We start from the raw sequence: 23,771 nt of genomic DNA, 5'->3' as shown, positions 1-23,771 counted from the left end.
AAATGCCTTTGCCTGCTCTTGCAACCCGTCACTAATTTTCTGTAAAGCACTCCTAAGAATGCCTGGGTTCCAGTTGGAACCGAAGCAGCCTTTTCTAGCAACTCGGGGATTGACCAATCTCCGGGCAATGTATTAACCAGAGATCGGGTTGAGGAATTGCCATTTTGGAGCACACATTGTTTAATCAATGCCCCTTGCATATATTCTGGAACACTAGCCTTCTTGATGGCATCCACAACCTTATCTATGAAATTACCTAGCGGCTCCTCACGCCCCTGTCTTATTCCCATGTAAATGGGCGTTCCCCCCGCAGCTTTTCTACTATCCATAGCTTTCCTGGCTATATTCATAGTTTCTCGCAAAACTTCAGGATCAGAAATCGCCTGAGCCTCTATTCGAGTCCATGCCCCGAGACCCAACAATTGTTCCATTGTTACACCTGCTAAGGGGTCTCCTGGTCCTCTCTGTACTGCTGCGGACGCCACAGCCTGCTGATGCCAATGAGCATTAAACAATATTAACTGATGAGGGGTAGAGATCAATTTCGTTATGCTTCTAATATCTGCTGGGAGAAGGATATGCGCACTAAAAAGATCATCTATCATTTGCCTGGCCGGTTCACTAGTCACCCCATATGTCCCTACTGTAGCCCGCAACTGTGATAACATCTTCCAGTCCAGAGATTGAATCTCAGCCTGGACTCCTCCCTGCGGCAAGGGAGTGTAAACAACAGGGAATGCAAGATTCTCAGTTGCTGTCTGTACTAACTCATTATCGCCATCCTCCATCCCGTGCCTTGCCAGCATAGACCACAACTCGCGTCTTTCCCTTGCGACAGTCCCCGCAAGATCAGACCCAGCCCCAGAGATCGGACCCGACCCGCGCAGAATTGACGGCTCCGGAGCCACCGGGAGCTCAGAGCAGCCGGACGGCTGCGGCTGCGGCACAGGCGGTGCCGAGACATGGAGCGGCGCCGAGGCAGCTCCGGACGGCGGAGCTCCGGACGGCGGAGGGGGAGGGCTAGAGGAGACCTCCGTGGGCTCCGTTCCTAGGTCAGCCTGCATTTCGCGAGGGGGTGCAGAGGGCGCTGAGGCTGCAGCCGGCAAGGTAACGGAGGAAAAAACAGGGGGGTTCGGGACACTAGTGCCCCATGGCAGCCCATCATCTTGATTCTGCGCAGCTTGAGCTTCCTGAGCTGCCCTTTTTTCCGCCTGACTCATCAACAACTCGTTATGCACTGCTTTCCACAACTTACTTCTCTTTTTTGCTGGCTTATCATCGTCTAAAACTAACTCCCACAGTTTATCCCCATACCGCCGCCACTCCTCTAAGGTGTGCACCGAGTGGGGATTTGCAAAAAAGCCATATGAGACCGCGCGGCTCAATAAAGCAGGGAGATCCTTTACTAAGTCTATACCTTTAAACTGTCTCCGCCTAAGAAAAGCGGAAAATAAATCGTATGCTGCTTGCCTGTCCATATTTACTCACGTCGGTACCGTTGCAGCCCTCCAGGCTTCGGCAGCACGTATCTGCATAAACACTCTCCACACAGCCCTGCCAAAAAACACCTGGCAATGCGCCCCTTGTGTCATGGTTTTGTAATGCCGCTATCAATATTCCACATCATAACATCATGTGCAGTATGGATCATTGAAAGGTTCATACTCCAGTTCCATGGAATAAGCCCTGAAGTTTCCTGTTCGTTGTGGGAGAGTCAGACCAGATGGCCATCAGAGGTCCCTTCCAACTCTGAGGTTTCTGTGATTCTATAATTCTGTGAAAGCTTAGCACCTTAGAAGACAAACATTCAAACTATTAGACAAGCCAGGTACTTGACCAGGAAATTAGAATTTGGAGCCTACTAAGTGAATTATCCTCAATGAGAAATTCTGTTATTGTCTCCAGAGAGAACAGAGTTTTATTCCAGTCAGGCAGTTATCCCACTTGTTCCCTTCTCACAGGATTTCACTGTTTGGTTTTGTTAGTTAGTTTGTTTGTTTTTTAATGGTCAAATATTCTGTTATCAGAATACAATAAATTAGTATTTGCTACCGTCTAGTGGTAGCATTTATTTTATTGCCTCTACATGCTTTGTTCTGCAATAACGTTCTTTTCTCCTCGGAAATTCCTAAGCTGATCTTGACTTTATGCTTCTTCGCAGTAGTAAAGGCAAGGAAGGAAAAGCCTGCGTACTTTTAGTGATGGAACTTTTTACATTCATGGTGATATTTTTCTCTTCCTTTCCAAATGTTTTTTTCTTTAAAACTAAGAGAATTTTGTCTTCAGCTTTTTGTTGAAGGATTTTACTGACACCACTGCGACATGGGATGACGACATCCAAGGTACGTTAGGAGCTAAACTTGTGCTTTCTGCCACCACCATCAGTGAAGGAGGGTGAATTTAATTAGCTAAGTGAAAAGAACACTTCAGTATTTGAAGAACGTGAAAGCAGCATTTTCTCAGTACAGCTGGACACATTTCCAAGACAAGAAAAATAAATAAATAAAGAGCTTCAACAAAAATAAAGAGCTTCAACAAACGAATAAATAAACAATCCCATTTAAATCCAAGAAATTGCATGGATTTTATGTTGGGGTACTAAGTTGTTGTTGTAAGGATTTATGAGTGCATACAATTGTTCTGAGTAGATGTTCTGTTCTAGAATAGCTGAGTTGGGCCTGTAGGTTAAGAGTTAGTGGGCGGGGGGTTTAGGTAGGTGTGTGTATAGGTTCTTTTGCGTGCATCGGGTTTTGCCTAGTGGGTGTACACGTCTGTGTGGGATTTAGGATGGTATATAAGGAGTGTGACGCAACAATAAATTGAGAGAAGACATCATGGCGTCCATGTTTGTGTCTCTCCCCCAGACAGTTGAGGTCCTGGGATAAGTCAGGTTAGTTGGCGGATCCGTCAATTTTACTTATACAACAAAAATGAAACTATTCAAAAATATGATTCCCAGGGATGCTGCAGATGGATGCTGGTGTATGAAATCCTCACTTCTGTTATAGACCACGCGTGCTGTGCTGCTCCTCTGTTTAGCTCTGTAGGTACCGGGAGCAATTTATGTGTTTTGAAGAACTGTCCAACCTGATAACTCATCTTTGCCACATTAAAAGATAGTTTTGTTGATGGCTGTTGAGTACACAAGCTCTGATAAGACAGTGCAATAAGGCAGCAGGAAAGAAAAAAAAAAAAAGCTATGAATGTTAAACGTGGAAGGCTGCATTGTGCCCAAGTACCAGTGTGCAGGAAACATGGCCTGCAGCACTCCTGGGAAAGGGTGATGGAAGATAAAGAAGGCTGTGTCATAACATACCTTTGATGAAGAGAAAGCACTGGGAAAAACAGATGTGGCATCCCTGAAGTCATCACTCTTAAGCTTGTCTGAACCTTTTTTTCCTGCCCCTGCGTTGAGTACAGATACATGTTGGGCAGAGAAATGGCTTGAGAGCAGCCCTGAGGAGAGGGCTGTGGGGCTGTGGGTTGAGGTAAGATTCAATATGAGCTGGCAATGCGTGCTTGCAGCCCAGAAGGCCAACAGTAGCCTAGACTGCATGAAAAGAAGCGTGAGCAGGCTTGGAGCAAGCTGGTCTAGAGGGAGGTGTCCCCTCCAGCAGGAGGGCTCCCTGGGATCAGCCTTGGGAGCAGTGGGCATCCTGCAGACGGCACGGCTCTGGGAAGTCCCGCGCGTCCCTGCGCGCAGCGCGGCGCCGGCGGGGCTCCGCCGAACGGGGAAGGGGCGGCGCGACCCCGCGCCCTCCCAGGCACCCCCGCTGCGCCGCTGTCCCACCGCCCCCCGGGCCTCCGAGGGGCGAGCCGACCCGCCTCCGTCCCGCGGGGGCCGGCCGTCAGGGAGCCCGAGCCCGCGCCGCTGAGGCGGACGGAACCGCCTCTCTTCGCCCCGCCGTTGGCTCCGACCGGGAGCCTGTGTGAGGCCGCCGCTCCGCAGTGGAGCCGCGGCCGGGCGGGCGGCACCGGGCATCGCTATGGAGAGGAACCCCATCCCGGTGCTGACGGTGCAGACGACGCCCTACGAGGACCAGCGGCCGACGGGCGGCGGGGGGCTGCGGCGCCCCACGGGGCTCTTGGAGAGCCAGCGCAACTACCTGCCCAGCTTCGTGCAGAGCCTGCTCTCCTCCGTCGATCTCCGCGACCGCCAGGGCTGCACCATGGTGGTGGGCAGCGACGGCCGCTACTTGAGCAAGACGGCCATCGAGATCGTCGTCCAGATGGCCGCGGCCAACGGGGTAAGCTCTCCATGCACATGGCCAGAAAATGCCTGGAGATAAAGCAGCTGAGCCCTGTTCATGGTTCACATATATCAGCACCAATGTTCCTTTTAAACTTTAAGAGTTTTATTTAGAAAGGAGGTGCCTGTCTCAGAGTCGTATGTGACTTGATATTCTGAGATTCATGGAATCTCAGAACTGTGGGGGTTGGAAAGGACAACTGGGGATCATCAAGTCCAATCCTGCTAAAGCAGGTTCACGACAATAGTTTTGTTCTAGGTTCTATCATTTCACTCAAGAATCTTGGTTGTATTTCAAATAAATTTTTGCAATGCTATGGAATTTGTGGGAGAACTTTGTCTTAGAGACTGTAATTGATCCGTATTACTAGCAGCAGGAGGAGTAAGAACATATCTCTGACACGAGTGTGGTAACAAGTGACTTAAGGTTGTAAGTCAGGTAATTTAATGACTGTAATGGCAGCTACGGGGAGGAGAGGTTAGAGGGTTGGACTACTACATACTGGATCGGATTAACAGATGATTTAGTTGCCTGGAAGTAGAATAAAATGTCAGGTAACAGAGGCATCTAAGTAAAGTGTACTGAAAGAACAGACCTACAGAGCAGTGAGGATTGGTAAGTGCAGAAATAGTTTTTCATTTCTAGCTTTTTCATTGATAGTTGGCCATAAAAACAGTTCCTTTACAATGTAGTAACTTAAGCGGTATGAATGAAAATCATACATTGTGTAAAATGATTTTGGCATAGTTTAAATGCAAATTAATTTGAGCATTTTTTAAACATGCTTAATCCAGTTGTTTTAATTATTGTCTAGCACTTCAGAGAGGAGAAGCCAGAAGGCCTTGTCAACGAAGCATCTCGGTATGGATATCAAAACCACTTTTTTAATCATAGTCAGTGACTGCACTGTGCGGAAGATCATTCAAAATTGATTCTTTTTCTTTTCTAAGGTTTTCCCCTCCCTTGCTTTTAAACAAAGGTAGAAAACAAAACTTACTCTGTACTTCATTTGATCATTCTGCTTAGATATGAATTTTCTAATAAGTAGGTTGATCTGAAAATAATGCCTCCTTTTTTTTTTCCATGGAAACTACAACAGATAGAGTACAAATAACAGGTTGAAAGAAGCTCAACTTTCAGCTACAAAAACAGTTTTCAGTATAGTCTCCTCACCATTAGCTATACATTTTTGCTAGCAGTGAAAAAGCCTCAGCATGCTGTGCTTGTAAACATTTCAGTGGCCATGGCTTGTCTTTCATGTAACTGGCTGCTGCTACTTTTGTCTACTGAAATGCACAAGCCACAAGTAACCTCAAGAAGCTAATACTGTAGTCATTCCACGATGTTTTAGTTGGCTGATGGTTTGGTTAATGTTTGCCTTCCTGTACTAACAATCTAGTAATTTTACAGTGCTATGAGAGACATACTGCTTCTGCCTTACAAAAAACTGCTTGTTCAAGGTGTTCTTTTTTCTTTTTCCAAATGCATAGGCAGGTTGCATTAGCTGATCTTGTAATCGTCAATAAAACGGATTTGGTGTCAAGGGAAGAATTGAATAAAGTCAGAACAACTGTCAGGTATGAAATTTCTGGTATAACCGTGACATTGTACATGCTCAAATGTTATTAGAAATTAGATCTCATGATTGTTCCAACAGATCGTGTAGTGAAAAAGAGCAGTGAGAAAGCAGTGAAAAAGAGTCTGCCCCTTTCTGGAGATGTTTCCAGTGCATTTATGTGCTTCCACAGTCTTACCAGCTTGCCTAAGTAAGATTTGATGTTACCTGCTCAGAAGTGTAGAATTATAGAATAGAATCAAAGGATGCTCTTAAGTTGGAAGGAACCTTCAAGGACCATTGACTCCAACCTCTGGCTCTACTCAAGACCACCCAAAATTCCAATTCTATGTCTGAGAGCTTTATCCAAATGTTCCTTGAACTCTGGCTGCTTGGGGCTGTTCCATGTCTACCGCCCTCTGGTGAAGAACCTTTTCCTAGTACCCAACCTGACCCTCTTCTGGTGCAACTCCACACTGTTTCCTTGGCTAAATTAGGCCTAAAAAATGCCTTATAATAGACCTTTGTCTTAAGTGCTCACATTCTTATACTATTGGGCAGCTGTTGCCATTTGTCTGAGTTAACTACAGGGGGCAATGTCTGCTAGTACATACATGTTTATTAGCAAATATAAAGGGGTATGGAAGATATCTGAATAATTGTCATGGATGTAAAAGAACTAATGGGCTGAATCAAACCAGTGTTCAAAGGTGTGTTCCATCTTTCTCAGTACCCTGACAGACAAAATGGAATATTGAGAAATACTTTGCAACGTTATTTGTGGTTCAGACTCTTGAGAATTCTTAACCTTGCAGTTTGTACTGGGAGAAGAAAAATGCTATGTTCAGTAGTAATATTTTATTGTCAGAAGTTGTGAATTTTGACCTTGGTTCGGATATAAAATGTCACAAAAGCAAACTTTTTCTTGATGCCTCTTGGACTGTAAAACATTTAGTAACAGTGTGAGAGATGTCGTTATGTTTCTTGTATTGCTCTACATTGTTAAATTGTTCAATGGATATATTACAGTTGCGTTTGCACCTCATTTTGCTTTTTTCTATTTGTTTTAGGTCAATAAATGGACTTGTCGAAATTTTGGAGACACAAAGGTCGAGGTATTAGATTAACCTGTATTCCAACAAGTACCAAATCCTGTCCCCCTGACATTATTTTTACCAAGCTTTCATTATGATCTGTTGGCTGTGCACATGCATACCTACCTGTACTGTGTTTTAATGTGTGCTTGTGTTCAAAGAGGTACAGAACGATTGTTCCCATCAGAGAATTAGATAACACTTAGGCATCCAATACAAATCACATCTTTCAGAAAACAGATTCTTGTGTGGTTTTTTTTGTTTGGTTGGTTGTTTGATTTTTTAGTATTAATTTATTTTTTAACTGTATTCACTAAAATTCTCTTTTTATGCTCCCATATTACTGTACAGCTGAAAGCTGCTTTACTCCATGGTAGGTAGCTCTGACTGCTGACATGTGAAAATAGGGCTAGCTTCTGGTGCTTTGCATTGGAATAAGAGATCAGGAAAAAAAAACAACAAACATGGACAATTATTTATATGTTTAAAAATGAGTAATCGAAGCTTCAGTACACATAATTCCTACATGCAGTGAAAATACAAACCTTTCTTTCTCTCCCTATCTGTGCAGAGTTGATCTTTCCAATGTGCTGGACCTGCATGCTTTTGACAGTCTATCTGGAATCAGGTATGACAGTAAGTTCACTTTTATTAAAAGTAATGCTCATTGCATAGATACACGCATGAAGTAGGTACATTTACATTTAGGCAGCGTCTGCATCTGAATTTCTGTTCCATGTTCTAGTTCAGACACTGGTTTACAATTCTCAGTAAGAGTAAGAAGTAATAGAAAGAGGATGTTTTTCCACTTGAGATACATGCAGCAAAAGATTGTAGGGTTTGTAAAATGAAATGAGAGCCAAAGCACCCATGATTGTTTGGCGTTTTCCCCCCGTTTCCCTTGTTGAGGCTTTAAGTTGTCCATTAGTACTACTACTAATCAATAAGATCTCAGTGCTTTTTTCTGGTTCTCTTAAAACTCAGAGGATTTAATTTTTTTCTTGCTTTACATTGTGATGAACTGGAGACCTTAGTTTTCACAGGAAACTCTGAGTTCCACAACAACCTAAGCCTTGGAAATGTTGTTCAGCGTGTTCCTGGATCCGTTATGTCCTCTGGTTCTTTTATGACTAAGAGGCTCAGCTTTAAATTAGCAAACACTGCACAGTGTGCAGTGGGAATTAGCTTTGGGAATGAGTTAAGTAGAAAGTGGTGTATAGTATTTCACTTCATTTTATACTGCACATTTTACTCTTAGAAGCAATGGCTTTGTTCATTTTTTACTTCCTAACATAGTTTCAAGAAGTGATGCCCAACAAATCATCCCACAGATGTCAGAAGTTACTTTTTTGTTTTATAAAGATGTAAGAGTGTAAAATGTATATAGAAGTCCATGGCGACTTACTCTATGATGGTTAAAAGTTAGTAGGTCGTACTCCTAGCCTTGTTGTGAAAATGGGTCTCCTAAGTCTTTCTTGTAAGACACTGACAGCTGAGTTAGAACAAAGCGTTTCTAACCAGAACAGACTCTCTTGGCCCAAGGACAGCTTGAATCCAACCAGAAATGACCATCCAATAGGTCACTCCTTGCTTTATCACTCATAGGTCAGAATTTTTTTCCTAATCTAGAAAGGAAATCCGTAATTGTTCTGTACATTACTATAGTCAAATTAGAGAATTGACAGTGGAATTCCAGCAGTTAAGCTATGGCAGACTTCCTATCACAGATCATTTGAAAGATCAAACAAACATAATTAAACATAACTATTCTGAGATTAAAGCTGAATTAACTGTTGAAAATTACTTTGATAACAGCACTTTAGTTTTGGTCTGCAGTACTGAAGAGTTTGTGTAGATCTTGTTTGAGATAATGACACTGCATCCATCCAGTGCAAATGCAACATCTGCTTGTTTACAGCTTGCAGAAAAAATTCGAGAGTATGAAGACAACAGATGCACATCTCGACAAGGTAATTACAGCAAGCACTGCTTCAGTCTCGCTGTTAGAAGATAGTTCAGGATAACTGCAACCATGGCATACTAATCATCTTATTTTTTCAGAAGGTTTCAGGTAGAGAATCGTATGTTTAAGATCTCTGGAATATTACACTGAATGCCATGTACTTTGATAGAGATAGATAGTAAATGTATATACTGAGTTCTGCTTTCAAATATGGTTTAAGAGTTCTGTTGTTGGAAACTGTGTTCTTGTACATGGAGAGCATTACTACAACAGACAAGTAATACTATTCTTTTCAATATTTGCCCTTCTTGAGCAATTGAGATTTGAGAATTGAGCCCTATACTTACACCTGATATTTATCCCGTAGGTCGAAATGATGTCAGTGTTTGTAGATACTGGGGAGTTTCTGTTCACAACTTTGTATGAATTAAGGTGTTAGAGAGACACATTCTGTGAGTGCTTCCCTTTGTTTTCACACAGAAGATCAACAGATCAACCTGTAACAGTGAATTAGGTTTTCCTATAAATTTGATATAAATCCTATAATCGCACGTGTGCTAGAAGGTTAGGAATGTGAAATGCTTTGTTTTTCCAGATATGTAACCCAGCTTTCATTTATGTCAGGGTAGAATCTTCTCTCTTGCTCTGTGCAATAAAACAATCCTTGCATATTACAGTTTAAATTGCATTTTTATCTTGGTGATTGTGTTTTATTTAGAGAGAAAATACAGTATTTTGTCTGTTTTGTGGTTTTGATTTTTAATAAATAATTGAAGGGGAAAGGGTCTGGCCTGTCACTTTTTTAAAGTATAAGCAGTTCTGTGCTAAATGCTGCTTTTAAGCGTCTATCTTGTCTGTCTTGTGTGTCTTTCCATTTACAGGACATAGTGACAGTAAAACTTGTAGTCCTAGGAAGTATTAAGGAAGAAAACCTTAATCTCTTTATACAGGTAAATATGAATACATCGCAGTCAAGTGCGAAATCACTGTGTCCTTTTGTAGAAAATCATCTTACGCTGTTCTGTTTGTGAAAACATTTTTCCTCTTTGTAGAATCTTCTGTGGGAAAAGAATGTGAAAGATAGGACTGGATGTACCATGGATGTCATAAGACTGAAGGTTTGCCTGAAACTTCCAACCTCTTTGTTTTGTGCTTTCCCTCTTTTTAAATGGAAAGAAACTGCAGTGTATTGTCAGCCACATACAGGTCAAAGAGCAGACAAAAGAGAGAACATCAGTTTGTCATTGATCCATGTAGAGACACTTAAATAGCTGCTGGCCAATGAGACCACTCAAGGTATCTGACAGAGAAGCAAACCACAGTACTACTTGCTGTGTAGTGAAAGGGGAGACTTGCAGTCCCAAACATGAGTGGGACAGGATGAATGATCAGGACATAAGTGAAAGGAGGTGATGTTGTTGTCCCCTCCTTTGCTCTGAAAGGTCTCATCCGGATATTTCACCTAGATGGCTCCTTATCTAGGGATGTAGTTACAGGTTTCTGTCCACGATTACAGTTATTGGCATAATAAACAGAAGTTTAATTGAGTGTAACAATGCAGCACAATGCTAGCTATGGTCCACCTAAAATTTTTTGATTATATCAGACTGCAGTTTTAAAGATGTGATTTACACATAAGTGTATTCATCCCCGTGTAATTATGTAAGCATACTGGGGATTATTTTAAAAACAAATAATTGCTAATACGTTCGTGGGAATGCTTTGAGTATTTGATCACATAATCAATAACTGTGAAGATGATGAAGTCATTAATGCGTACAAAGTCAGGTTCGTTTCGGAAAATCTTAAAATGCTGAGTTGCGTATTTCTTGAAAATAAAATTAATGTGGTTTCCTGCAGCTTAGTTTTGATAAAGTACTATTTTAACTCATTGGTAGAGTAAGTATCTTCTCTGGTGAGAAACCTTACAGGCTTCTGCTTGCAGGAATGGATTTTTGTAATATGCTCTACAATACAATTAGCTAATCTTTTTTCTCTTTGCAGGTAGGAACCTGAATAAAGAGATTATCAAAGAAGTATTCATAGGAACTGTGACAGACAAGCATGAGAACAGTTGACACTGGACTATAAACAGGATGAAGTCTTGTGCTTAAATCTGCAAGTTTTTGTGATAAGAAGGACTGAATGACACACCATGTTGTAGTAGTACCTTTTTCTGCTTCCAGTCTACTGCACAGTTAAACTCCTGAGCCCTGCTAAGAATCCCAGCTCACCTACTGTTGAAAGGTTGGCTCTTATGGTCTAGATTAAACACAAAAAAATTCTAGCATCTTGAATTAGGCTTAATTTATGCCGGTGAATTCATTTCGCTTTGCAGAAGTACCAGTAGGCAAAAAGACCTGTTACTTTTGTATGTGAAAAGAGGCCATAAATTACAGTATGTGTGGTAGGAAAGATGTGGTTCTGGTTCTGTCCCGTTCTAGCTCTTTGTGTCAGCAGCAGCCCCTTGCTGGCAGGACAGTCCGAGGTGCTGCTCAGCAACAGGTGACATACCGGTGTGCTACCAACATTGTTTTTCTCCTTAAGCCAAAACAGCATCGTACCAGACACTGGGAAGAAAATCAGCTCTGTCCAGCTGAAACCAGGACACCAGCAGACGTGAACTGATTCATAGTGTCATAAGTATTAGGTAGCTTGGAGAAGCTTCCACAAACCAGGAACTAATGCAAGGTGAAAAGAACGACTTCATGATAATGTTACTGTTAAGAATCAAAGAATCACAGAATATCCTGCACTGGAAGGGACTGACACCCTGCTCCACACAGGAGCACCCCAGAATTGAAATCCTGGGCTGAGAGCATGGTCCAGACCCCCTCCCCTCCCCTCTTTGCTTTTCTTTTCGGTGCCTTAAATGGGCATGGAGGGAGAGGACGGGGTTTCGCCCAATTCTCTGAGAGGAGGCGGCATGGTTGGAAGCTTCTCGCTTCCCACAGCTCGCGGTGAGATTGGGAATTTGTTTTTTTCTCTTTGTTGAAACTCTCTCGTCGTTGTTTAGTGTCATTGGGTTCATTAAACTGCCGCTCGTTCTCAGAACGTTCTTTTTTTTCATTTTTCCTTCCTAGATCCAATGGCAATCTCCCTTCCCTTCCCCTCCCTCCGAGCGCACGTAGCCGGGCCAGGCCTGGCCACCGCACCGTGCAGTTAGAGAGGGGAGGTACTTTTGTTCCTTCCCTGCCCGGGTTTGTTCCCGCTGTCACGGAGTGAGCTCTAGAGAGAACTCCGCGACATCTACGAAGAGCAGCCTCTGCAAAACCAAAGTGCTTGAGCAGCGCTGTGTGCTGGGTATGTGCTTGGCACCTGTCTCAGTGACAAATTTGCACGTTTTCCCCTGCAGGAAGCAGAGATGCTGTTCCGGAGGCAAATCACAGTGATCTGATGACCTCTGCACCCTCCCCAACATCTCCTACATGAAATCACCTTTCCAAAGCACCGTTTCCTCCACTGCTCTTTACTTACTGTTTTTTTACAGGTCTCCTTAAACCCCAGAATAAACACAGTACCTCTGGATCTTATCTCCTGTCATGCTGAGTTTTCAGGAATTAGACCTGGGAGAAGTTGTACTGAGGGACGTGGTTTAGTGAGAACTGTTGGTGATGGGTGGATGGTTGGACTGGGCGATCCCATGGGTCTTTTCCAGTCCTGGTGATTCTGTGATTCCGTGATTCTGTGCTGGGGCAACAGGAGAAGCCAATGGGGAAAATCAAGGGAAATACCTAAAAGGAATTAAGGAGTTATCCTTTAAGGAAGTGAGAAGACCAGCTACCCAGCTGAAGAGCTTCTACACCAGTGCACACAGCTTGGGAAACAAACTGGAGGAGCTGGAAGCTACTGTGCTCCTGTAAAACCACAATATAGTTGCTGTCACCAAAACCTGGTGGGATGATTATCTTGACTGGAGTGAACAGTGAAGCAGGAAACAGATGCTCTACTGGAATTCGGAAGAAAGGGGGGCTAGGAGGGGGATAGTTAAAGGTAGTTTACAGAAACAAGGAAGGGAAACTTAAAGGTAGATTATAGAAATAAGTAAAGGAAACTTAAAGGTAACAAGTAAAAGAAACGGGGGGCCTGGGAGAGCAGGGAGGGTGCAGATAAGGAGTGAGACCTCACTGGACGACATCAGGCAAGGAGGAGAATAGATACTGTAAATACCAGAAGAGGAGTTGCATCCCCCAGATAAGAACAAGAGGGGGTCTGCATGCTAAAGAACTATTGAATATGTATCAGAATTCCAAGAACTATTGACTATGTATTAGAATTCCAAGAAATCATTGACTCTGTATTAGATGTACCTATATCTGTGTCACGATTTTACAGTTCGGGGTGCAAGTTTGGTGGAGCTATCCCCCTTGCACCCGGCGCTGGAATAAACATACCTGCTTTATAACCCATCTCTGGATTATAGAGTTTTATTCCGCAAGTTAGGAGTGTGCCTATTGGTGGCTACAAGCTGTTCAGAAGGCACAGGTGAGGAAGGAAGGAGTGGGCATTGCTACCTACACAGGAAAGAACAGAATGTGAAGAGCTGTCCCTAAAGAAGTCATATGGGTGACAGTTAAGAGACCAAGGCAGGAAAGGGAGCCTTGTGAGCGGTGTCTACTATAGGCCACCTGATCAGTCAGAGCCTGTTGATAGGCTCAGGAAAGCCAAAACCCTGCTTGAATTGAACTTCACAAGGGATGCCATAAAGAACACGTAACTCTTCTACATGTACCTCAACCAGAAAAAGAAAATCCAGGAGGGCGTAACCCCCTTGTCAGTGACACACGCAGGCCTGTACAACAGACGAGGAGAAGGATGAGGAACTCAGCAACTTTTTTTGCCTCGCTCTTCTCTGATAACTGCTCACCACACAGCCCTCAAACTTTGGGTTTGGTAGGAGGGGGTTTCGGAATCTACATCCTCACTGTAAGCAAAGATCAGGTTCATGAGCACCTGAGGAATCTGAACATCCACAAGTCTATGAGTCCCAAGGAGATGCATCCCAGCCTCCTTGTCCTATAGCTTTCCAAATTGCATCTGCAGCCCGTTGTTATATTGTTGTAGTATATTCTGGCTACAGTATTGCCAGCTGTAGCAAACAATCCATTGGCTTTGAACGATGCCATCAGCCAGCAGACCCTTGCAGCACAATGCTTAACCTCTCTCTTAGTGAGGATATGCAGGAGGGGTCCGCTAATTGCCTGTTCTTCAGCAAATGTGCTCTACCCCATCCTGCCCTCGGTTGTGTTCACCACTCCAATGACCAGCGATTTCTTTATCCCAGGTCAGTCCAGCTGACCCGCTCCTGCTGAGGTCTCTCTCTGCGTCGCTGTGCTGGTCCCGATATCACATTGGTGTCACTGTTTACTGGGAGAAACGGACTCAGCCACTCCAGGATTGAATAGCAGAGACACTTTATTGGAAAAAGAGTAATTCTCATAACCATAATTCCTCTGATTGGTTGCAGCAATAAAGCTGTAAAGCCCTTCTACCACTGATTGCTTAGCATACAGTGAGCATGTGGTGTTCGAGCACACAAGCTTTCTCTCATTAACTGGCTACAGGCAGTTTCTTTTCTGGTCATGCTTCACAACTTCTGTGTGTTGTGCTTCCACAGCTGATACTTCCCCAAGCCGAGAGCAGTCCTGGTAACAGGATGGCAGCCAGCACGAGGTGAGTGCAGGCATGGGGTGGGCACGAGGAGGCAGAGAACCCATGCTCAGGCTCCGCCCCGCAGCGTGTCACAATTCCGAGGGCGGGTGGGCAGCATTGTGGTGTCATCGTGCTCAAGCTGTGAGTTCAGAGAGGTGACCCGCCTCTGCCATTGCGGTCGTGACCAGCGTTTAGCGATGGTTGACAGCAGCTCTCTCGTTGTCCTTATAACCCTTGCCCTTCTCTACGGCCTCATGTTTCTTGTGGCCGGAGTTATCGTGCTCACTGTAGCCCGAAACCTGCAGGTAGGGGATATTTTGAGGGTGGGGATGACTTGCATCTGGGGGATTTGGGGCTGGGGGAGTCGGGAGCAGTTTTTCGAGACCACCCAGGAGCATGACTCAGGAGCCATGTCCGTGTGTCCGCAGGCCGGCAGACGACGCTTGCGGTTGAGGAAATGGTGGCAGCGAGCAGCAGCACTGAAGCCAGGTAGGTCCTGTGAGGGCCAGCCCATGCCCCAGGCCTGCCCAGGAGCATCCATCTCCAGGCTGGGCTGAGCCTCTGGGAGCAGCTAAGCCCTGTTCATCGTTCACATGTATCAGCACCAATGTTCCTTCTAAATTTTAATAGTTTAATTTAAAAAGGATGTGCCTGGCTCAGAGCATCTCTGGAGCTCCTGTTGCCCTGTGGCTCAGTGACCTTCCCTGTTTTACAGGTGCCAAGAAACACTGCAAGCCATGGAGCCGCTGCAGTAAGGCTGACCAGGAGCTCCAGCAGCTGCTGCTGTCGGAGCTGCCTGAGCTCAGGCCTGTGCTGGGCCCTGACTTCCTGCAGGCAGCCTGGAAGGATCTGGAGGAGCTGGTGGAGCGGAACAGCCTGCCATGTCACTGCTGCACTTCAGCTGAGATCCAAAGCTGCACTGGAAAAGGCAACATCGACTCCTTGAAAGTAGCCAGCAGAGCACAGGCAAAGCTGTTGCCAGTCTGCCCCACTGGATGCCTGTGGTGCGCTGATACCTACAGAGCCCTCACGGTCCATATGGCCCGGAAAAGCCTGGAAGTGCGCATGGCCGCCCTGCCCAAATTGCTCTTGATCTCCCATCAGCTGGCACGGGAAAGACAATGCAGCCATGTCCTGCCCAAGCCCATCAAGCCAGGGCAGACCCAGGCCAAGGGCAAATGCACTGCAGGCAGCGTTCTCAAGAAGAAACAGAAGAGTGACCGTGGTGTACCCAGCCCTGGAGATTTCCCCATACTGATGCCATGCGCCCCCTATATTCTGCTGCCCTGGGACGTGGGTCAAGCCAGGAAGACCATCCAGCAGAAGGCTCAGACTCACAGCCAGGGCCAGGCTCAGGCACAGCAGCATCCCCAGAAGCAGTGCTGCCCCCAGGAGTCGGCAGAGATTGCTTTGCCTCCGAGCCACGCAGCAGACAAGGAGCAAGAGCATCCCACAGCTACCGTAGCGCTTCCTGGCTCAGACAACACATCAAAGATAAAGGATGCCAGCTGTCAGACAGACTGTGCAGGCTTTTGCGTGACTGACATCAAATCCAGGAGCCAGTGCGTCAGCAAAGCGCATGCTGTCATCTCAAAGCTGCAGCTCGGTCCGAAGACCTTTGGGAAGCTCTCCATGCACGTGGCCAGAAAATGCCTGGAGATAAAGCTTCGCTGCTTACCTGAGTTAGTGCGGAAGTCCATGTGGCGGCAGCGTTGGATGTCCCGCACCCGCCCAGCTGGCACCATGGCATCAAAATCCCAGCTGGTTAACGGATACTTCCCCATCTGTCGGTCTCGATTCCTGAATGAGAAGCGCGAGACCCTGGAGCTGCACATCCGCTCCCTGAAGTTGAAGCGCTGTGAGAACCTCCTTATCTCAGGCAGTCCATCGAAGCCTGCAGTGTCCCAGGAGGAAGAATCTACCAGCTCGTATGTGTCTGCAACATCCGTGGCATCTTGGGCTGAGGTAGGCCCCAAAGGACAAAAGCAGCGGGCCCAGTCGAAGAAGTCCCCTAGCAGAGGCAAAAGCAAGCGGAACGCCGAAGTGAAAGGCCCTGGCTTTCCAACTGCCAGACTAGTGTTCCGATACTGCCCTGCACTGTGGCCCGAGCAAATAGTACCTTGGTTTTAGGGAAGGCGTGCGTGACGAATGAAAAGCCACAGGACATTGCTTCTAAGCTCATTCACCTTAGCGACAAGTCGAAGGAGGACAATGCACCTTCTGCAAAAAAGACGTTTTTTTTTTCTTTTCTAGATAAATAAGTGTGTCTCTTTATCTATTTCTAAATATGTATTTTTTTATCTATAAATAAATTTTTCTATTTTTCTAAAGTAAGTGCCTAAGAGCTTTCTCTACGGGGGCCCTCCTGGGGATTGAGGGGGGAGATGGGCTCAGGATGGAAGCTGTGCTGTTGCACAGGAGGACGTGCAGATGAGGATTGTAAAAAGTTTGTAAATGTTCGTTCGTTGTGTTGGTTGTAGAAAGTTTGTGAATGTTTGGGAAGGTGGATGTTGCTGAGGGGCGCTGTGCGGGAGCGGGGTCGAGCGGGCTGCCGGGTTTTGTAAGCGCCCCTGCGGCTCCTGCTTGCGCCGCTCCTGTTTACGCCGCTTCCCCCCCTCCCCCCCGCCCCGGACTGGTCTAATTCATGACAAGGAGAAGCCCCGGCAAGTTGGCTGGAGCTTCTCCTCCCCTGTGGCCGTGCCCTGGGTGCAGCTTGGGGCTCTGTGACCCATCTGGAGGCACAGCACCAAGTCCTGACACTGCAAGGGGACTGCAGGCTCCCACAGCACCAGGAACAGGCCGTCAGCTGAAACCAGGACACCAGCAGAGGCGAACTGATTCACCGTGTCATAACTATTGGGTAGCTTGAAGAAACTTCCACAAACCAGGAACTAATGCAAGGTGAAAAGAACGACTTCATGATAATGTTACTGTTAAGAATTAAAGAATCACAGAATATCCTGCACTGGAAGGGACTGACACCCTGCTCCACACAGGAGCATCCCAGAATTGAAATCCTGGGCTGAGAGCATGGTCCAGACCCCCTTCCCTCCACTCTTTGCTTTTCTTTTCGGTGCCTTAAATGGGCATGGGGGGAGGGGACAGCACCGGATGGGAGGTACCTTTCAGCCTCCCACAGCCCGCCGGTGAGATTGGGACTTAGTTTTTTTCTCTTTGTTGAAACTCTCTCGTCGTTGTTTAGTGTCATTGGGTTCATTAAACTGCCGCTCGTTCTCAGAACGTTCTTTTTTTTTTTTTCATTTTTCCTTCCTAGATCCAATGGCAATCTCCCTTCCCTTCCCCTCCCTCCGAGCGCACGTAGCCGGGCCAGGCCTGGCCACCGCACCGTGCAGTTAGAGAGGGGAGGTACTTTTGTTCCTTCCCTGCCCGGGTTTGTTCCCGCTGTCACGGAGTGAGCTCTAGAGAGAACTCCGCGACATCTACGAAGAGCAGCCTCTGCAAAACCAAAGTGCTTGAGCAGCGCTGTGTGCTGGGTATGTGCTTGGCACCTGTCTCAGTGACAAATTTGCACGTTTTCCCCTGCAGGAAGCAGAGATGCTGTTCCGGAGGCAAATCACAGTGATCTGATGACCTCTGCACCCTCCCCAACATCTCCTACATGAAATCACCTTTCCAAAGCACCGTTTCCTCCACTGCTCTTTACTTACTGTTTTTTTACAGGTCTCCTTAAACCCCAGAATAAACACAGTACCTCTGGATCTTATCTCCTGTCATGCTGAGTTTTCAGGAATTAGACCTGGGAGAAGTTGTACTGAGGGACGTGGTTTAGTGAGAACTGTTGGTGATGGGTGGATGGTTGGACTGGGCGATCCCATGGGTCTTTTCCAGTCCTGGTGATTCTGTGATTCCGTGATTCTGTGCTGGGGCAACAGGAGAAGCCAATGGGGAAAATCAAGGGAAATACCTAAAAGGAATTAAGGAGTTATCCTTTAAGGAAGTGAGAAGACCAGCTACCCAGCTGAAGAGCTTCTACACCAGTGCACACAGCTTGGGAAACAAACTGGAGGAGCTGGAAGCTACTGTGCTCCTGTAAAACCACAATATAGTTGCTGTCACCAAAACCTGGTGGGATGATTATCTTGACTGGAGTGAACAGTGAAGCAGGAAACAGATGCTCTACTGGAATTCGGAAGAAAGGGGGGCTAGGAGGGGGATAGTTAAAGGTAGTTTACAGAAACAAGGAAGGGAAACTTAAAGGTAGATTATAGAAATAAGTAAAGGAAACTTAAAGGTAACAAGTAAAAGAAACGGGGGGCCTGGGAGAGCAGGGAGGATGCAGATAAGGAGTGAGACCTCACTGGACGACATCAGGCAAGGAGGAGAATAGATACTGTAAATACCAGAAGAGGAGTTGCATCCCCCAGATAAGAACAAGAGGGGGTCTGCATGCTAAAGAACTATTGAATATGTATCAGAATTCCAAGAACTATTGACTATGTATTAGAATTCCAAGAAATCATTGACTCTGTATTAGATGTACCTATATCTGTGTCACGATTTTACAGTTCGGGGTGCAAGTTTGGTGGAGCTATCCCCCTTGCACCCGGCGCTGGAATAAACATACCTGCTTTATAACCCATCTCTGGATTATAGAGTTTTATTCCGCAAGTTAGGAGTGTGCCTATTGGTGGCTACAAGCTGTTCAGAAGGCACAGGTGAGGAAGGAAGGAGTGGGCATTGCTACCTACACAGGAAAGAACAGAATGTGAAGAGCTGTCCCTAAAGAAGTCATATGGGTGACAGTTAAGAGACCAAGGCAGGAAAGGGAGCCTTGTGAGCGGTGTCTACTATAGGCCACCTGATCAGTCAGAGCCTGTTGATAGGCTCAGGAAAGCCAAAACCCTGCTTGAATTGAACTTCACAAGGGATGCCATAAAGAACACGTAACTCTTCTACATGTACCTCAACCAGAAAAAGAAAATCCAGGAGGGCGTAACCCCCTTGTCAGTGACACACGCAGGCCTGTACAACAGACGAGGAGAAGGATGAGGAACTCAGCAACTTTTTTTGCCTCGCTCTTCTCTGATAACTGCTCACCACACAGCCCTCAAACTTTGGGTTTGGTAGGAGGGGGTTTCGGAATCTACATCCTCACTGTAAGCAAAGATCAGGTTCATGAGCACCTGAGGAATCTGAACATCCACAAGTCTATGAGTCCCAAGGAGATGCATCCCAGCCTCCTTGTCCTATAGCTTTCCAAATTGCATCTGCAGCCCGTTGTTATATTGTTGTAGTATATTCTGGCTACAGTATTGCCAGCTGTAGCAAACAATCCATTGGCTTTGAACGATGCCATCAGCCAGCAGACCCTTGCAGCACAATGCTTAACCTCTCTCTTAGTGAGGATATGCAGGAGGGGTCCGCTAATTGCCTGTTCTTCAGCAAATGTGCTCTACCCCATCCTGCCCTCGGTTGTGTTCACCACTCCAATGACCAGCGATTTCTTTATCCCAGGTCAGTCCAGCTGACCCGCTCCTGCTGAGGTCTCTCTCTGCGTCGCTGTGCTGGTCCCGATATCACATTGGTGTCACTGTTTACTGGGAGAAACGGACTCAGCCACTCCAGGATTGAATAGCAGAGACACTTTATTGGAAAAAGAGTAATTCTCATAACCATAATTCCTCTGATTGGTTGCAGCAATAAAGCTGTAAAGCCCTTCTACCACTGATTGCTTAGCATACAGTGAGCATGTGGTGTTCGAGCACACAAGCTTTCTCTCATTAACTGGCTACAGGCAGTTTCTTTTCTGGTCATGCTTCACAACTTCTGTGTGTTGTGCTTCCACAGCTGATACTTCCCCAAGCCGAGAGCAGTCCTGGTAACAGGATGGCAGCCAGCACGAGGTGAGTGCAGGCATGGGGTGGGCACGAGGAGGCAGAGAACCCATGCTCAGGCTCCGCCCCGCAGCGTGTCACAATTCCGAGGGCGGGTGGGCAGCATTGTGGTGTCATCGTGCTCAAGCTGTGAGTTCAGAGAGGTGACCCGCCTCTGCCATTGCGGTCGTGACCAGCGTTTAGCGATGGTTGACAGCAGCTCTCTCGTTGTCCTTATAACCCTTGCCCTTCTCTACGGCCTCATGTTTCTTGTGGCCGGAGTTATCGTGCTCACTGTAGCCCGAAACCTGCAGGTAGGGGATATTTTGAGGGTGGGGATGACTTGCATCTGGGGGATTTGGGGCTGGGGGAGTCGGGAGCAGTTTTTCGAGACCACCCAGGAGCATGACTCAGGAGCCATGTCCGTGTGTCCGCAGGCCGGCAGACGACGCTTGCGGTTGAGGAAATGGTGGCAGCGAGCAGCAGCACTGAAGCCAGGTAGGTCCTGTGAGGGCCAGCCCATGCCCCAGGCCTGCCCAGGAGCATCCATCTCCAGGCTGGGCTGAGCCTCTGGGAGCAGCTAAGCCCTGTTCATCGTTCACATGTATCAGCACCAATGTTCCTTCTAAATTTTAATAGTTTAATTTAAAAAGGATGTGCCTGGCTCAGAGCATCTCTGGAGCTCCTGTTGCCCTGTGGCTCAGTGACCTTCCCTGTTTTACAGGTGCCAAGAAACACTGCAAGCCATGGAGCCGCTGCAGTAAGGCTGACCAGGAGCTCCAGCAGCTGCTGCTGTCGGAGCTGCCTGAGCTCAGGCCTGTGCTGGGCCCTGACTTCCTGCAGGCAGCCTGGAAGGATCTGGAGGAGCTGGTGGAGCGGAACAGCCTGCCATGTCACTGCTGCACTTCAGCTGAGATCCAAAGCTGCACTGGAAAAGGCAACATCGACTCCTTGAAAGTAGCCAGCAGAGCACAGGCAAAGCTGTTGCCAGTCTGCCCCACTGGATGCCTGTGGTGCGCTGATACCTACAGAGCCCTCACGGTCCATATGGCCCGGAAAAGCCTGGAAGTGCGCATGGCCGCCCTGCCCAAATTGCTCTTGATCTCCCATCAGCTGGCACGGGAAAGACAATGCAGCCATGTCCTGCCCAAGCCCATCAAGCCAGGGCAGACCCAGGCCAAGGGCAAATGCACTGCAGGCAGCGTTCTCAAGAAGAAACAGAAGAGTGACCGTGGTGTACCCAGCCCAGGAGATTTCCCCATACTGATGCCATGCGCCCCCTATATTCTGCTGCCCTGGGACGTGGGTCAAGCCAGGAAGACCATCCAGCAGAAGGCTCAGACTCACAGCCAGGGCCAGGCTCAGGCACAGCAGCATCCCCAGAAGCAGTGCTGCCCCCAGGAGTCGGCAGAGATTGCTTTGCCTCCGAGCCACGCAGCAGACAAGGAGCAAGAGCATCCCACAGCTACCGTAGCGCTTCCTGGCTCAGACAACACATCAAAGATAAAGGATGCCAGCTGTCAGACAGACTGTGCAGGCTTTTGCGTGACTGACATCAAATCCAGGAGCCAGTGCGTCAGCAAAGCGCATGCTGTCATCTCAAAGCTGCAGCTCGGTCCGAAGACCTTTGGGAAGCTCTCCATGCACGTGGCCAGAAAATGCCTGGAGATAAAGCTTCGCTGCTTACCTGAGTTAGTGCGGAAGTCCATGTGGCGGCAGCGTTGGATGTCCCGCACCCGCCCAGCTGGCACCATGGCATCAAAATCCCAGCTGGTTAACGGATACTTCCCCATCTGTCGGTCTCGATTCCTGAATGAGAAGCGCGAGACCCTGGAGCTGCACATCCGCTCCCTGAAGTTGAAGCGCTGTGAGAACCTCCTTATCTCAGGCAGTCCATCGAAGCCTGCAGTGTCCCAGGAGGAAGAATCTACCAGCTCGTATGTGTCTGCAACATCCGTGGCATCTTGGGCTGAGGTAGGCCCCAAAGGACAAAAGCAGCGGGCCCAGTCGAAGAAGTCCCCTAGCAGAGGCAAAAGCAAGCGGAACGCCGAAGTGAAAGGCCCTGGCTTTCCAACTGCCAGACTAGTGTTCCGATACTGCCCTGCACTGTGGCCCGAGCAAATAGTACCTTGGTTTTAGGGAAGGCGTGCGTGACGAATGAAAAGCCACAGGACATTGCTTCTAAGCTCATTCACCTTAGCGACAAGTCGAAGGAGGACAATGCACCTTCTGCAAAAAAGACGTTTTTTTTTTCTTTTCTAGATAAATAAGTGTGTCTCTTTATCTATTTCTAAATATGTATTTTTTTATCTATAAATAAATTTTTCTATTTTTCTAAAGTAAGTGCCTAAGAGCTTTCTCTACGGGGGCCCTCCTGGGGATTGAGGGGGGAGATGGGCTCAGGATGGAAGCTGTGCTGTTGCACAGGAGGACGTGCAGATGAGGATTGTAAAAAGTTTGTAAATGTTCGTTCGTTGTGTTGGTTGTAGAAAGTTTGTGAATGTTTGGGAAGGTGGATGTTGCTGAGGGGCGCTGTGCGGGAGCGGGGTCGAGCGGGCTGCCGGGTTTTGTAAGCGCCCCTGCGGCTCCTGCTTGCGCCGCTCCTGTTTACGCCGCTTCCCCCCCTCCCCCCCGCCCCGGACTGGTCTAATTCATGACAAGGAGAAGCCCCGGCAAGTTGGCTGGAGCTTCTCCTCCCCTGTGGCCGTGCCCTGGGTGCAGCTTGGGGCTCTGTGACCCATCTGGAGGCACAGCACCAAGTCCTGACACTGCAAGGGGACTGCAGGCTCCCACAGCACCAGGAACAGGCCGTCAGCTGAAACCAGGACACCAGCAGAGGCGAACTGATTCACCGTGTCATAACTATTGGGTAGCTTGAAGAAACTTCCACAAACCAGGAACTAATGCAAGGTGAAAAGAACGACTTCATGATAATGTTACTGTTAAGAATTAAAGAATCACAGAATATCCTGCACTGGAAGGGACTGACACCCTGCTCCACACAGGAGCATCCCAGAATTGAAATCCTGGGCTGAGAGCATGGTCCAGACCCCCTTCCCTCCACTCTTTGCTTTTCTTTTCGGTGCCTTAAATGGGCATGGGGGGAGGGGACAGCACCGGATGGGAGGTACCTTTCAGCCTCCCACAGCCCGCCGGTGAGATTGGGACTTAGTTTTTTTCTCTTTGTTGAAACTCTCTCGTCGTTGTTTAGTGTCATTGGGTTCATTAAACTGCCGCTCGTTCTCAGAACGTTCTTTTTTTTTTTTTCATTTTTCCTTCCTAGATCCAATGGCAATCTCCCTTCCCTTCCCCTCCCTCCGAGCGCACGTAGCCGGGCCAGGCCTGGCCACCGCACCGTGCAGTTAGAGAGGGGAGGTACTTTTGTTCCTTCCCTGCCCGGGTTTGTTCCCGCTGTCACGGAGT

The 23,771-nt window shown here is 47.2% G+C and overlaps 3 protein-coding genes and 2 long non-coding RNA genes across 7 annotated transcripts in view; 4 read left to right on the top strand and 1 right to left on the bottom strand.

Moving 5' to 3' along the window:
* LOC146753972 (uncharacterized) overlaps window positions 1-23,771 on the bottom strand; it is a 147,664-nt gene that overhangs the window by 58,067 nt on the left and 65,826 nt on the right. The window lies entirely within an intron of this gene.
* On the top strand, window positions 4,938-10,478 carry LOC146753978 (zinc-regulated GTPase metalloprotein activator 1-like). Of its 3 annotated transcripts, XM_085530744.1 has the most exons (7): window positions 4,938-5,111; window positions 5,741-5,827; window positions 6,876-6,920; window positions 7,471-7,527; window positions 8,818-8,869; window positions 9,744-9,812; window positions 9,915-10,478. In XM_085530744.1, the coding sequence occupies exons 5-7, from the start codon at window positions 8,840-8,842 to the stop codon at window positions 10,131-10,133; spliced, it is 318 nt and encodes a 105-aa protein (XP_085386870.1). In that variant the 5' UTR covers window positions 4,938-5,111; window positions 5,741-5,827; window positions 6,876-6,920; window positions 7,471-7,527; window positions 8,818-8,839; the 3' UTR covers window positions 10,134-10,478. The 3 variants fall into 3 exon arrangements, 1 of the variants encoding a protein (XP_085386870.1); XR_014940104.1 differs by lacking the exons at window positions 8,818-8,869; window positions 9,744-9,812; window positions 9,915-10,478 and adding an exon at window positions 7,934-8,678; XR_014940105.1 differs by lacking the exons at window positions 6,876-6,920; window positions 7,471-7,527; window positions 8,818-8,869; window positions 9,744-9,812; window positions 9,915-10,478 and adding an exon at window positions 5,908-6,869.
* On the top strand, window positions 10,525-15,222 carry LOC146753977 (uncharacterized). The gene is made up of 3 exons (XR_014940115.1): window positions 10,525-11,109; window positions 14,480-14,535; window positions 14,943-15,222. It is a non-coding gene; the product is annotated as an uncharacterized LOC146753977 (long non-coding RNA).
* LOC146753976 (uncharacterized) lies at window positions 15,226-16,840 on the top strand (the record flags this gene model as incomplete). The annotated part of the gene is made up of 1 exon (XM_085529264.1): window positions 15,226-16,840. A coding segment is annotated over one exon (1,419 nt), but the record flags the coding sequence as incomplete, so codon positions are not given.
* On the top strand, window positions 17,377-22,683 carry LOC146753975 (uncharacterized). Its single transcript, XM_085530741.1, has 2 exons — window positions 17,377-20,378; window positions 20,786-22,683. The coding sequence occupies exon 2, from the start codon at window positions 21,003-21,005 to the stop codon at window positions 22,485-22,487; it is 1,485 nt and encodes a 494-aa protein (XP_085386867.1). The 5' UTR covers window positions 17,377-20,378; window positions 20,786-21,002; the 3' UTR covers window positions 22,488-22,683.

The sequence above is a fragment of the Coturnix japonica genome, chromosome Z, assembly GCF_054131305.1.
Source record: "Coturnix japonica strain WE chromosome Z, WE-NBRP24, whole genome shotgun sequence".
Classification (NCBI taxonomy): domain Eukaryota; kingdom Metazoa; phylum Chordata; class Aves; order Galliformes; family Phasianidae; genus Coturnix; species Coturnix japonica.
The sequence above is the reverse complement of the archived record's forward strand: the minus strand, read 5'-3'. Positions and strand labels throughout refer to the sequence as shown.

Excerpts from the sequence above, each read along its gene's own strand:
- LOC146753975 (XM_085530741.1), top strand. The coding sequence starts at position 21,003 with ATGTGCCTGGCTCAGAGCATCTCTGGAGCTCCTGTTGCCCTGTGGCTC.
- LOC146753978 (XM_085530744.1), top strand. The coding sequence starts at position 8,840 with ATGAAGACAACAGATGCACATCTCGACAAG. Across the intron at positions 8,870-9,743 it reads CAGATGCACATCTCGACAAG|GACATAGTGACAGTAAAACT; the intron begins GTAATTACAGCA and ends TTCCATTTACAG. Across the intron at positions 9,813-9,914 it reads ACCTTAATCTCTTTATACAG|AATCTTCTGTGGGAAAAGAA; the intron begins GTAAATATGAAT and ends TCCTCTTTGTAG.